The 13,027-nt window shown below is 35.4% G+C and overlaps 1 protein-coding gene across 3 annotated transcripts in view; it reads left to right on the forward strand.

Annotated features, from left to right (window-relative positions):
- The window catches only part of LOC103702170 (protein PIN-LIKES 6-like), a 19,051-nt gene continuing 6,024 nt past the window's right edge, over positions 1–13,027 (forward strand). For 2 of the 3 annotated variants that reach the window (XR_005510960.1, XM_017841599.3), the window contains exons 1-10: positions 1–186; positions 712–1,105; positions 2,556–2,635; positions 3,581–3,705; positions 4,762–4,883; positions 5,505–5,696; positions 8,015–8,089; positions 8,717–8,817; positions 10,219–10,271; positions 12,615–12,809. Coding sequence is in view for 2 of the 3 variants with exons in the window: in XM_017841599.3 (XP_017697088.2) it covers positions 920–1,105; positions 2,556–2,635; positions 3,581–3,705; positions 4,762–4,883; positions 5,505–5,696; positions 8,015–8,089; positions 8,717–8,817; positions 10,219–10,271; positions 12,615–12,809 (1,129 nt within the window). In the remaining variant the exon portion in view is untranslated. Of the gene's footprint in view, positions 187–224; positions 401–711; positions 1,106–2,555; positions 2,636–3,580; positions 3,706–4,761; positions 4,884–5,504; positions 5,697–8,014; positions 8,090–8,716; positions 8,818–10,218; positions 10,272–12,614; positions 12,810–13,027 lie in introns of those variants that run through there. The other variant, XM_039124466.1, reaches the window with a different exon arrangement.

The following is a 13,027-nucleotide window of genomic DNA, read 5'->3' on the forward strand; positions in this document are numbered from 1 at the left end:
TTTGATTTCGCTGGAAGACGAAAAAAGTGATAGGGCCGAGTGAGAGAAAAAAGATCGAAGAAGAGAGGGGGGAGAGAGAAAGAGAGTTCGCCTCGCGGTTCCCAGATTTGAGGGCGTTTCACGTTTTTCTAGGGTTTTGGAGTGTGGGAGAGGAGAGAGATAGAGATTTGTTTCTAAAGAGATAAGGTAAGTTGGAGAGAGCTAGCGTTGCCTTTTATCTTTCTTGGAGGCAATCATGAAATCTAGCGTCTTCTTTTTCTCCTCGAGCGTTTTATAACCTTTAGCTACTAAATGTTGGTTTGTCGGCCAATTTAGTAGTTATAGTTGTTTCGCATGTAGCGAAAGCGGAAGAAAAGAAGAAATCCTAGTCGGATATGAATCTTTTCGGGAGAGCAAAAAGGTTTTAAGACGCTTTTTTGGACATTTTTCTCAATTTTTTTTTTTTCAATGATCAAGAGTTCTTGCTTCTTTGCTAAGATAGGAAAACTCTTCGTTCTTCTCTAGAGTTCATGAAGTGATAGATTTTCTTTTGACCTAATCTTTTTTAGCTAAATTTGCATTTCGGGTGTCTATTTTCATAGGAATTTTTCTTCTTAAGAAGTACCCTTTCGATGAATTTCTGCGATTTTTCTTAATGGATCTTCTAATTTTCTTTATTTTCCGAGGAAGAAGAATCTAATTTTCTCTCTTTCCTCTTTTGGTTTGCTGCAGCAACTGGGGCCCATTATATCTAACAGTAACTGATTTCTCTGGAGGCTCGAATTTTGGAGGAGCACCACTCTTCCTCCTCCCTTCCTCTCCCCTTCCTCTCCTTCCTTCGCGTCAATTTGCTGGTGATATGCACTAATAAAGAAGGCTGGCTCTGTTTGTGCGCGGAGGATTTGTAATGTTGATTTAGGGATCTGGAAGGGAAATAATAATGCAGCGCTCTCTTTTGGAAATTATTATGGATGGCCAGAGTGGCGGAGAAAAATCAATCTTAGCATCGATGAAATTTGCTGTTCTACCAATTGCGAAGGTCTTTACCATGTGCTTTATGGGATTTCTGATGGCCTCCAAGCATGTCAATATTCTTCCTGCAAATGGCCGGAAGCTTCTTAATGGGGTAAGTCAAAGTTTGTAAGCCATCACACCACAAATTATGCTAAAAGCTTGATATGCTTTTTGTTTACTAAATTTCTATATATGAAATATATGGCACAATTGCCGCACAAATAATAATTTCTTCTTTTTTCCGTCTTTTTATCCTTTATTTACAGTTGACGTTATACAGCCTATCTGTGATAGTTCATGGACTATATAACAGCTTCCAGATTTGTTTGTTGTTTAACGAATTATAATTTTCTTTTTTAAAGTATATACTCAATTCCTGAAATTGCTCTGGAAGATTCGGATCATTGAGTGGTGGGTGGGGTCATGAGTTGTTGAATGCTTCAGGCTGCGTGGCTTATCAGTTGATAGAATCTGTTGGTTTTTCACGAGTTATAACTTCTTGATTTAGATGATCAATCCTGTAATTGTTGTTGAAGATGTAAAAAATTTAAATCAGATAATCGAGTTGTGGGTAGGGTGATGAGTTGGTGACCAAAGCTGCATGGCTTATCAGTTGGTTACAAAATTTATGATATTAAATCATTTGTTTTTATGTAGATTGTAGAAGTATGGTTGATGAGAGTATTCCTGAGTTCATGCTTTCTTTTTGGTTTTAATTATTATAATAGATACAAGCATAAATAATTAGATGAAAAATAAGAGCACAGTCTGTTAGGAAGGAAGATACTGGCAAAGGATTGGAATTATCTGGAAAGATTGCCCTTTTCAGCACCTTATTACTAATTTAAATGCAGGTGGGTTCCATATAAATAGGCTTGGTGGGTGATCTAATGTGGGTCCCATTGACACTTGGGCATATATGTCAATTGTCAACATCTCAGCTCACCTTGCTGGTTACATGAAAGTTTTGTAACATGGAAACAGAAAATTAGATTCCTGCATGGAGGTTGCACAGTTCTGCTTGGGGAAACTAGTTCTCATAAACTGAAACGGTATTCTTCATGTGCATTCTTGAAAATGGTGCCTCTGAACTCCTTGTATTTCATTTTCATTGACAACATGATTGCCTTTTTGCTTGTACGCTTAATGATAGCTATTTGTTTCCTTCTTATTTTTATAACGCTGATCCACAACATTTGTCTGATGCAAAGGACAATGTCCATCTTCTCAAATCCATCTAATAGTATTATTGGGGCTACCGGCAAAACTTTGTCTCTTTAATGTTCAACTTTTATTGAATTACCAAAATGATCATGATTATAGAAAAGGTATTGAAGTTCATACGTGAAAGATGAATAAAGGAGATGGATTGTCCAAAAGTAGCTTTTCAATTCTAACAGAAATTGATGAACGAACTACTGTAGGTATGAACTTGCTTTCTGAGCAAAGAAAAAAACTTACAAGCGGAAATGTGTTAGCCACTTGGTAGCTAATATTCCTTTGCATTTTTCACAAGATTCATGTCAAAATAATTGACTTCCAGTTCCTTATATTTGTTGCAGCTAGTCTTTTCTCTTCTTCTTCCTTGCCTGATATTCTCTCAACTTGGACGGGCAATCACTTTGCAAAAATTGGTAGAGTGGTAAGATTTCTTCATATAGCCTGTTGTTGGGATGCGAATAAGCTAGATATGCATGTGGAGTTGTTTGTTTAATTTCCATGCAACCATCATTGTTGAGTATATGAAATGCAAACTCTTCTGTTTCAGTTTTTCCGAATTTTTTCTTGTAATTACGTAGCATTTACTATGGATTTTGCTGAATGTTGACTGCCTTACCAATTAAGATGCATTTGGATCCAGTGTGAATAGTGCTTAGTAGATACCATACTTCCTGGATGATGAAAATGGTTGATATAGTCCATATTTGTAGGTACATTTACAAAATATCTATTGTCGTATATAGATTTTTTTCCCCACCTGGTACCTGATGCTTCCAAATGAACTTCTCAATATTCTTTTTTTCTAGCAATTAAGAACTTCACTCATATAGGGTTAGTGTAAAAATATTACATTTTCTTTACCTCCCTGATCCTATGTATATGCTTAGATTTATCATCTCAAAGGATTGGTTCTCATATCACTGCTTGGTTTGCTTTTTAGAGCATAAAGGTTTAAAATCTACGGTTACTCTTACACTAGTATGGAGCTCGTGCTCGCACTCGAAGAAAGACAGGAAACTAGGATAAACTGACATTGGAATGAGAATGCTCCTCTAAGGGAGACCATGCGCTCCAAGTAATTTTTATTCTATATAATTTTATGGCGTAGAAGGCTTCAGAATTATCCTGGACTCCTCCCTGTGTGATAAGGAAGTGTGATGAAGGCCTTGGGGTCAAGCACGTGCATGCTGGATTCCAAGGCTTTCCCACTATATATAGTGGATGATAAAGAACATTGGTTCATTCTCATTTTATGATATCATAGTGCACTTTTTTTCTGATTTCTTCAAAACCAATTATAAATTCCTTCCTCACTTTCCAGTTGAGGATATAAAAGATAAAGAGACTAATAACTTTGTGTGTGCAGGTGGTTTATCCCTGTTAATGTCATTTTGGGAACGATATCAGGTTCACTAGTAGGTCTTATTGTTGCATCCATTGTTCGTCCCCCATATCCATACTTCAAGTTCACCATTATACATATTGGGATTGGTAAGTTACCTTATTCTTTGTAAGATTCTGTGGTGGTAATTTACTATCTTTTCTTTTTTCTGAAATAATGTGGCTGCATACATTATTTCTGGAAGTGCTATGGTACTTGTTTATTATATACTAGTATGCTGCACTGTAATGCACATTAAGTTCATAAAATGAGAGAAAATTGCAAGTATCAGAAAATTGTGAAAATATCATATATGCATAAGAAGAGTTGTTTAGATAATAAAAAATTAAATATAAATTAAAGACAAAAATTATGTGTTAATGGTGCCATAATTAATTGAACTTTCTAGAAGAGCACAAATAAGACGTATTTAGGACAAGAGGACCTTAAAAAAAAAAGGTTGGGGGGAGGAGAGAGAAGTAAGTTGAAGGGGGGTGGTGTTAGATACTGTGTGGGAGCCCAGGGGCTAGGGAGTGGGGCATGCAGCAGGGAAGAGGGGAGAACGGGGCAGTGGCAAGGGCAATGAGAATGGAATGACATGCAGAGGTCATATCTATGTACATATATATGCATGTATACCATTTGTATGAACTCTGTATTTCAAATTGGTTATAATTCTCTGTTTGCTTGATGACACATATGACAAATCGATGATTGTTAAGTTTCTGGTCATCGATCCTATCATGTGAGCAGTGTGTTTTCATCGTGGTTTTTGAGGTGAAGGTGTAGAATTAATCTCTTTTTCTTCACAATTTCTTGTGTCCTGGGTCATGCTACCTGCCATGATGCCTACTTTCTTGATATGGAGGAATGTAACTTGTCAGCACCAATGTTGCTTTAGTATCATCATCAAATGTTTGTCTTCAGTTCTGTTATGAGCCATAACCAGAATGTCCTACCCTTGTGTGTGTAAGACTACTTGCTATTGCGTCAATGGCATTGTTGATGTCACCACTAAGTAGCTAGTTTTCTGCAATCTTGGCTTTATATTATGGGTGAGAGGCTTGTTGCTCTGTCAATGAATACATGAAATCCCAAGCTATTGATGCCTAACATCAATTTGCTATTTTTTCTGCAATGTATAACTGGCTTGGTCTTGCATACAGGGAACATTGGAAATATACCTCTTGTTCTGATTGCAGCTCTATGCCGAGACAAATCCAACCCCTTTGGTGACTCTAGCAAATGTAGCCAAGATGGGAATGCTTACATCTCTTTTGGTCAGTGGGTAGGTTTTGGTACTTATGCTTGTTACAAGTTCCATTGTGCATATACCGCTCACATATTGTACTTTTGAACTCCTTTTACCTCCCTGCCTTGAACCTATTCGTGCTTGTTGGTGATATTCATTTCGATATGAACTGCTTTAAGGTCATCGGTGTGGTATGTTTTTGTTCCATGTCTTTGATAATTTCCGCACTTTAATTGTACCAGCATGGTGGATTTAAGACAGGCTCAAACCTCTTGAGTAATCGTTGGAAATTTCAAATTAGCTCTATAATTGTTTTAATATTTTTCTGCAAACAATTGTAAAACAGTTGTTTGTGGAAACCACTTTTATATTTATTGTCAAGATTCAATCAGTCAAGAACATGCAACATACCATTTTAAATAAAACAAACATATCACCTGTTTTGCTATAACTGATAAGATGCATTCCTCTGCATCTGTCTGATCGTGTCTATTCTAAGCATTTTCAATTCCATAGGACTATTTAATGGTAGATTATCAAACAGAAAGGGAAAATGCCATCATTTTTAATATAACTAACGCAAGCTTGTTACCGTCTTAATTTTTTTGGTTATGCAGTTATTTGGGTTGGTAAAACCTATGAATTTATTTGTGGCAGGTTGGTGCAATTGTTCTGTACACTTATGTGTTTCAGATGCTCGCACCACCACCTGGTGAAACCTTTGATGGCACAGAAGAGGAGGATCTTCCAACTAAGAACCCTGTCAACAATGGTGCACCTGAACAAGTGCCTTTGCTAACTTTTGAAGAGCCTGGAACAACAAGGTTGGAATCTTCAAAACAAGGAAAAGTAAGAAGTAAACTTTTCCATACTGCGATGTATATAATTCTCATTGTTGCTTATGGGAATGAGCACCAAAAAAAAATAAAAATTATGGCAGAGGTGTTTTCTTTTAAATTTATTTTATATGCAGGTTGTTGTGAAAAAGCGAGAACCCAAAAATTGAAACTGTACCTGCAACTGCATGGGAAAACATCATTCCTTTGTTTTATATTATTTACTAGTATCATAAATGAAAATCCTCTGTAAAATGAAGCTTTGTAAGTGCTTCATTTTATCTCACAGTTATAGTGAGGTTTGGAATAACTTTCATGCTATAGCTTAAATTTGTTCTCTCCCTCATCAAGAGACTCATGATAGAATTGTGATTGTGATTGTAGGTATTATGTTCTTACTTCTTAGTGGTCAAATTTACTAGTTATAATTTGAAGGGAATGCTCTTTACGGAATTTACTTATTTAAAAAGATTTGTTTTGGTCTGTCATAGTTCATGTTGTTCAGTTTTCTTCTAGTAAGCCTCTCATCGTATTGTATATACCTTTAACCTTCTTTTTCATTATCTCTAGGATATAGAGCTATATACACATATGTCTGTACATTATATGTATGTATGTATGTATTACTATACATAACTGTGCCTTTGTTTTGTACATAGCCGTCCCAAAAAAAAAAGGAACTCTCATAATCTAGGACCTATACAAAAAGGCTAGCCGAAAGGTATTTTTTGAGTTTCTTAGTCTTGTATAAGTACCCAAGATCTTTCTAGCGAATAGCCAATGTGGGGCTAAATACACGCTCGCACGAATGCTTACATACTTCTCCTGTGCAAGCCTTGACGCCCTTTTCAGGCTAAGGGTGCAAATCATTCAAATCTAATCACAAGCACCATGATCGGCTCGTGGTCAGCCTCAATAAGTCTATGCTGCAGTGTCCCGTAATCTATATGGACCATGGACCGGATCCACTCTGATATCATTTGTCACAACCTAGGATCTTATCCAAAAAGACTAGCCGGAAGGTATTTTTTAGGTTCTTTAGTCCTGTATAAGTATCCAAGATCTTTCCGATGAATAATTGATGTGGGATTAAACACACGCCCACACGGATGCTCACAAGAACATTTGATGATATTAAATGAATTGACTTAATAATTGTTACCCCACTTTACTACTTGTTTCTCTTTGTTTTTTCAAAGCATTTTCAGCATTTACAAAGCCTATGTTTTAGGTTTTGCATGAAAATTCTTGTAAGCATTATTTACTGCAGACAACAATGGCCGGTCTGAGACAGGCCACTCAGCTCTCCAGTTGGCCTTGAACATTTTATTTTATTTTTGACTGATGAGTTCAGATTCCAAGACGACCTCAAAAAAATAGCTCTTAGACCAGAATTTCTTTAACCTTTGGTACAAGTAGTTGAGGCTGTGAGTCTATGACTTACTGAGCTGAAAACCTGGTAACATTATTTCAGGCAAATGACAGCTGTAAATAGCTAAATAACTAAAGTTTCAACTGCAAGAATATTACTTATTATTTTTTGATTATTTACTGTAGGACAGAGGTCATCTCAAACTCTGTGAATGTGTTACCACAGTAAGGGGCGTCTGAACAAAATTATACACGGTCTTGTCCATGATATACATACAAACTTAAAATTAGAATTAGAAAATTCATATATGGACAACACATTAGGCATGTAAACATTGTAGTGTGAAGTGTACCGTTCATGTCTTGGTATGGTTTGTAACATGATATGTCCCCGTATCTACCCGTGGTTTATCAATATGTCTTACATGGTACAGTACGGTCTTGGTGGTATGGGGAGTATCATACCACAGTATGGTCAGTTTTCAACACTTGATGTAGAATTTGCTTGTTTACTTTATTCCTTTAATACTACTGTATATCAGAATTTGCATATATGAAGCTTGCAGTGGTATTTGTGATACTAGATTTAATTGCATTATATTAAAGTGAGAAAATTTTCTTGCAAGTAATAAATTAACTGGAAGCAGAATCAGCCCCAGAATGTGGTACATGTACTTTCCTAAGATGTATGCCATGTGAGAATTGTCTGCTTGACAGTAAATTATTTTATATTTTGTGATGCTGCTAATACAAACATGGCCTTATGGTACTGAACTTATAATGTGATGTGTAAGCAGTAAGATCACAGTTATTCTGAATAGTAGTTCAGGGGCAAAGAACAGGCCCTTATTGCTTGTTATATTTTTTTGTTTGGGATTTGGATCTGAGAAACATTTTTTTCTGAAATTGTCTGTGGAGTGTGTTTTGGCTAAATGTTTACTGACATTCTTTTTGATGCAGCTAATCAGCCAATTATGGTATCTTGTCGAAAAATTGAAGTTAAAACAATTTTTTCAGCCCCCAATTATTGCTTCTGTAAGTATAGTCATTTTATATTTTTAAAAAGATATGGCATGTCCAGTACTTCACATGTTGAAACATACATGGCATTAGCTCAAATTCCTGATGCTTACATGATAATCCATTATTAATGATAAGAATAACTTTAAATCATAATGCAACAGCTTTTGTCTTTACTTGGTAATCTCAAAAAAGTTGAAACTATGCAGTCCTTATTGGAAAATGATCCTGATAGGGTCATCATCATTCTGGATGATTTAATTCCTTCATTGTTTTGCCTTTTTTTTTTTTTTCTTTTTTTGAGAAATATGGTGAGAATGTACCTCCAAGGTTTGAACCCTAGACCTCTGCCAAGTGGAGATCAATGCCAACCACTTGAGCTAAGGCTGGTTGGCTAGTTGGTGTTCTTTTCAAGCTGGTATATGTTCTGCATTATAAGTATGATGTGGAGATGCCGGACATTTTGCAGTTATCAATTGGCAGGATTCTTATGATAGCTCCTTACCTAAAATGTCTCTTAATTCTTTGGACTTATTGCTTGCTTTCTGATTGAAAATTAAGTTGAAGGAACTTTGCCAGAATTGCTAGTTTTATGTCTTCTGTTGTTATTGCAATTAACTTTTGTGTACATGCTTACAACAGATACTGGCAATCAGTATTGGTACAGTACCATTTTTGAAGCACTTCATCCTCAAGGATGATGCTCCACTCTTCTTCTTCACTGACAGCTGCCTCATTCTTGGGTATTCTACACCACCCTTCATTTTACTTGTCTTTCTTTTTTAAATAAGATCATCCAACCTGTTCAGTTAGTGTATAATCGCTCATGAATTATTCTTCTTAAATGCTTTAAAAACTCCATTAATTCTGATTGGTATAATGAACAGCGATGATTATTTTTTTTTACTTGGGAAAAGTGCCATTATCATTGTTCACAAAACATTAAACTTACTCCTCTTGGATGAACAGTAGGGGTTCCTTTTAAAAAGCAGATGTATTTCTCAGCCCTCCGCGAGTCCTCTCGCATCTTGGAAGAAGAGAACAATGTAAGGTTGGATGCTGTCAACTTGTCGAAGTTTGTTCAGTGATAAAGGAGACAGGCTTATCTATAATTATATTGTCCTTATTAGTGATTAAGTTGAAAAAGACAAGTCTCATATAAATGACCAAATACGCATTAAATATATCCATATTTATGTACATATATGTCTGTACATGCCCTGTTTTGACGGGGAAAATATTTCAAGGATGTTGTTATGTATGTATGCATGTATGTACAATTGTCCATGCTAGTCTGTTGCAACACTCGCGCCTTTCAATGAAGCACAGTGCTGGAAACGTGTGGAATTGATGGCTAGTGCCTTTAGTGAAAGATTCATGTTGGACTGGATCTTTTTACTGCTAGACTAAATTTCAGCCACTTCTTGGGATGTATGCATTTACTTGCCCAAGCTTATGGATATCTTGTTTTGGTGTTTGGGGCAGCACCTGGTGAAGTGATAATGGAAACTAAAATTTTTTCTTGGTTTTTTTATTGCTTGGTGGAATATATTGGTAGGTTGATCAATAAAGAATGTTGTAAGGTAGGTAACTTGGTGTACATTTTCAAATAAGCAAGACAATGCATGCAATGCAGTAAGACAGGAAACATGAAAACAGGAAATTTTGTCAAAGGTTTTGTCTTGCATTTGAATATATCGTGTTTTTAGCACTTTTTCAGTCTTCCATTTTAGATTCAATGTTTTATATTTGTTTCACTATCATCCATTGAATTGTAAACAAATAATCTATCATCAGTAGTTGCTTTCCTTGCATTTTTTTTTAAAATTTTATTTTTGGAGAATGTAATTGTAAAATTCAAGAAACTGTTACCCACTTGCTCGAATAAATTATGAATGCTTGTCTCATGGTTAATGAAATGTGATGTCCTTTGCTGCATATTATCTGTACCAAGCATGTTTTTGTGTTGTTGTTGTTGTTGGTGTTGGTGTTTTGGTGTATCCTTTGCTTTTTTTTTAATTGTTTTTTCTTTTTGGTGGGTGGGTTGGGGGGTGCGTTGTGATACTTTCTTTTGTTGTTTAGTGCCTTGAAATTTCTCAGTTTCTTTCTATTCACTGAACTTTACAATTAATGCCTCTTGTCAGGGAAGCCATGATTCCATGTATTTTGCTCGCTTTGGGTGGTAATCTTGTTGATGGTAAGTCTTCTATTACACTCTCTGTAGTAATTCTTATTCCTCTTGAATCTTGCTTCTATCCAGTAGTTATGTTCAGATTGCTCAGCATCATAATATTTGGGGTCTGACACATAAATTAGTCCATTCAATCCCCTGCTGGTCTTTTATGCATGCAAGCCTAACAGCATTATTATGAGTGAGTGCAAAAATATGGCCTAGATGTTTGATGATGCAATGATGTTTATCATATTATGTATGAGGAAAAGGAAACTTTATCAATGTATTATATATGTACCTTTATAATGACAGGAAATATAGACTTGGAGCAATATGCCATTTAAAGAATTGTGCTAAAATGTTCAGAAGGCTAATTACATGTGCTATGATAATATGGAATGCAGTTTTATTTAAAAAGGTTTTTTTGCGTTGATATTCTCCTAAATATTGAAATTTGCATGAATACCCTCCTAAAATTGATATTTGCATGTATACCCTTATAAAATACTTGTTTTGCTCGTATACCCTTTATTTTTCTTTTTTCTTACGGAGGTGCCCACACCATCTAATGACTAATGCTGTCAAAAAATTAGCGATTTAAAATTAAAAATGACTGAAATATCCTTAATGGGTAGATATGCAAAAGAAAACATTTATAAGGGTATATATGCAAATAATACTTTGCGAGAGTATTCATGTAGTTTCACATATTTAGGAGGGTTTACGTGCAAAAAAATTAATTTTATTTTTTCTATTTCAACTTGTTTTAACACTCGGATTTGTTTAGTGCCTGCTCCCTAATATTTTCCTTAAAAAGATTGCTTAAAAAAATTGATTCGACAATTAGATAACAAAAAGAGTCATAGAAGTTCTTTCACTAATTATAGGATTAATCTACTTTATTCTTCTTCATTTATAACAACCTCTATATCTTATTCCATCGAAACATAGGTTATAATATTTATTGTTATAGATGCATATATGAGGGCATACATTAGAATATAGAAAAGGATTAGAGTCTCTTAAAGGCACACGATAAATTACAATGATCAAGCTTTCTTGCTATTGCTATACTCATGGGTGGAAGAACATCAATCATCCCTAAGCAAAATCATTGAAGGACTTCGAACTCTTCATACTTATTAACAACCTCTATGGCCATGTGAATATATTTAACATTTGTTTTGTCTGCTTATCTATATTAAATATTATTTCCCTTTAATGTATACCTGCTTTTCCAGATTTTCAAGTGTTTGTTTCATATCATACTTTCTTGTTATCTTCCAGATCTGCATTTATTCATCTCTCTGCTTTTTCCCATTATAATACACTATGTTAATGCACCTATGACGTACCAAGGACTTTCTTAAAATTTGCTTGATTATTTCGAAAAACTTTTGCTTCCACCCTGTATGTTTATATAATATTCTAAGATAATTTTCATATATACAAGTGTTATGGGGCAGCAAAATTTTACTTATGCTGTGATGTAAACAAAATCCTTTATTTCCTGAGGAGCCCTGCTACCGTAACTGAATGTATGAGATGCCTACCCTAATAGGAAGTATGAGATAATGATAAATTTTAAGCTTAGCAATTGCTTTGTCTGCTTATCTATATTAAATATTATTTCCCTTTAATGTATACCTGCTTTTCCAGATTTTCAAGCGTTTGTTTCATATCATACTTTCCTGTTATCTTCCAGTTCTGCATTTATTCATCTCTCTGTTTTTTCCCATTATAATGCACTATATTAATGCACCTATGACGTACCAAGGGCTTTCTTAAAATTTGCTTGATTATTTCGAAAAACTTTTGCTTCCACCCTGTATGTTTATATAATATTCCAAGATAATTTTCATATATACAAGTGGAATTATCGAGCAGCAAAATTGTACTCATGCTGTGATGTAAACAAAATCCTTTATTTCCAGAGGAGCCCTGCTATTGTAACTGATTGTATGAGATGCCTACCTTAATGGGAAGTATGAGATGATGATAAATTTTAAGCTGTGATGGCAATGGTTGCCAGTGTTTGGAAAAACCCAGCCTACTTACATGGGAGGCAGTGTCAAAGAAGGTTGATAACAAGGTTACAGGATTTACTCACCAAGAGCTAAACTTATATTACTCACTGATAAAATTTTGTAGTTTATACCTTGTGTACCCTCTGGACAGCAGTGTCTATGTGCTGAATTAGGTAGATGATACCTTGTCTACTATCTGGACAGCAGTGCCCAGTATGCTGAACATGACAACTTTTCATAAACAGATTGTACTTCTGTTGCATATGAAACTTGTGCGCTTAATCTCACAATGAAAAGGCATATTATTTACTATGTTTTCTTATTTTTGGTTGCCTTCCAGGTCCAGGTGCAGGGAGTAAAAAGCTTGGATTTCGAACAACTGCTGCCATCATATTTGGTCGGCTGGTCTTGGTTCCTCCAGCAGGGCTTGGCATTGTCACTATGGCTGACAAGCTTGGCTTCATCCCCAAGGGCGACAAGTTGTTCAAATTTATTCTTCTACTGCAGCATTCAATGCCTACTTCTGTGCTATCTGGTATTATCCCGTCCTATAAAGCTTTACTATTTGATGACCAGAATATTATTTTGCTGTTCTGTATGGACAAAACCAATCATACTGTAGCAAAACTTTGTAAACTCCTTTTCCTGTACATGAAGCCAATAATGGAGGTAAAAGATGTTTACTAGTCCAAAGGGCCTTAGTTTTTTGAAACGCTTTAGCCTATCAGAATCTACCATATAATTTGCTCGTAG

This window comes from Phoenix dactylifera, chromosome 3 (genome assembly GCF_009389715.1).
Source record: "Phoenix dactylifera cultivar Barhee BC4 chromosome 3, palm_55x_up_171113_PBpolish2nd_filt_p, whole genome shotgun sequence".
In the NCBI taxonomy this organism is placed as follows: domain Eukaryota; kingdom Viridiplantae; phylum Streptophyta; class Magnoliopsida; order Arecales; family Arecaceae; genus Phoenix; species Phoenix dactylifera.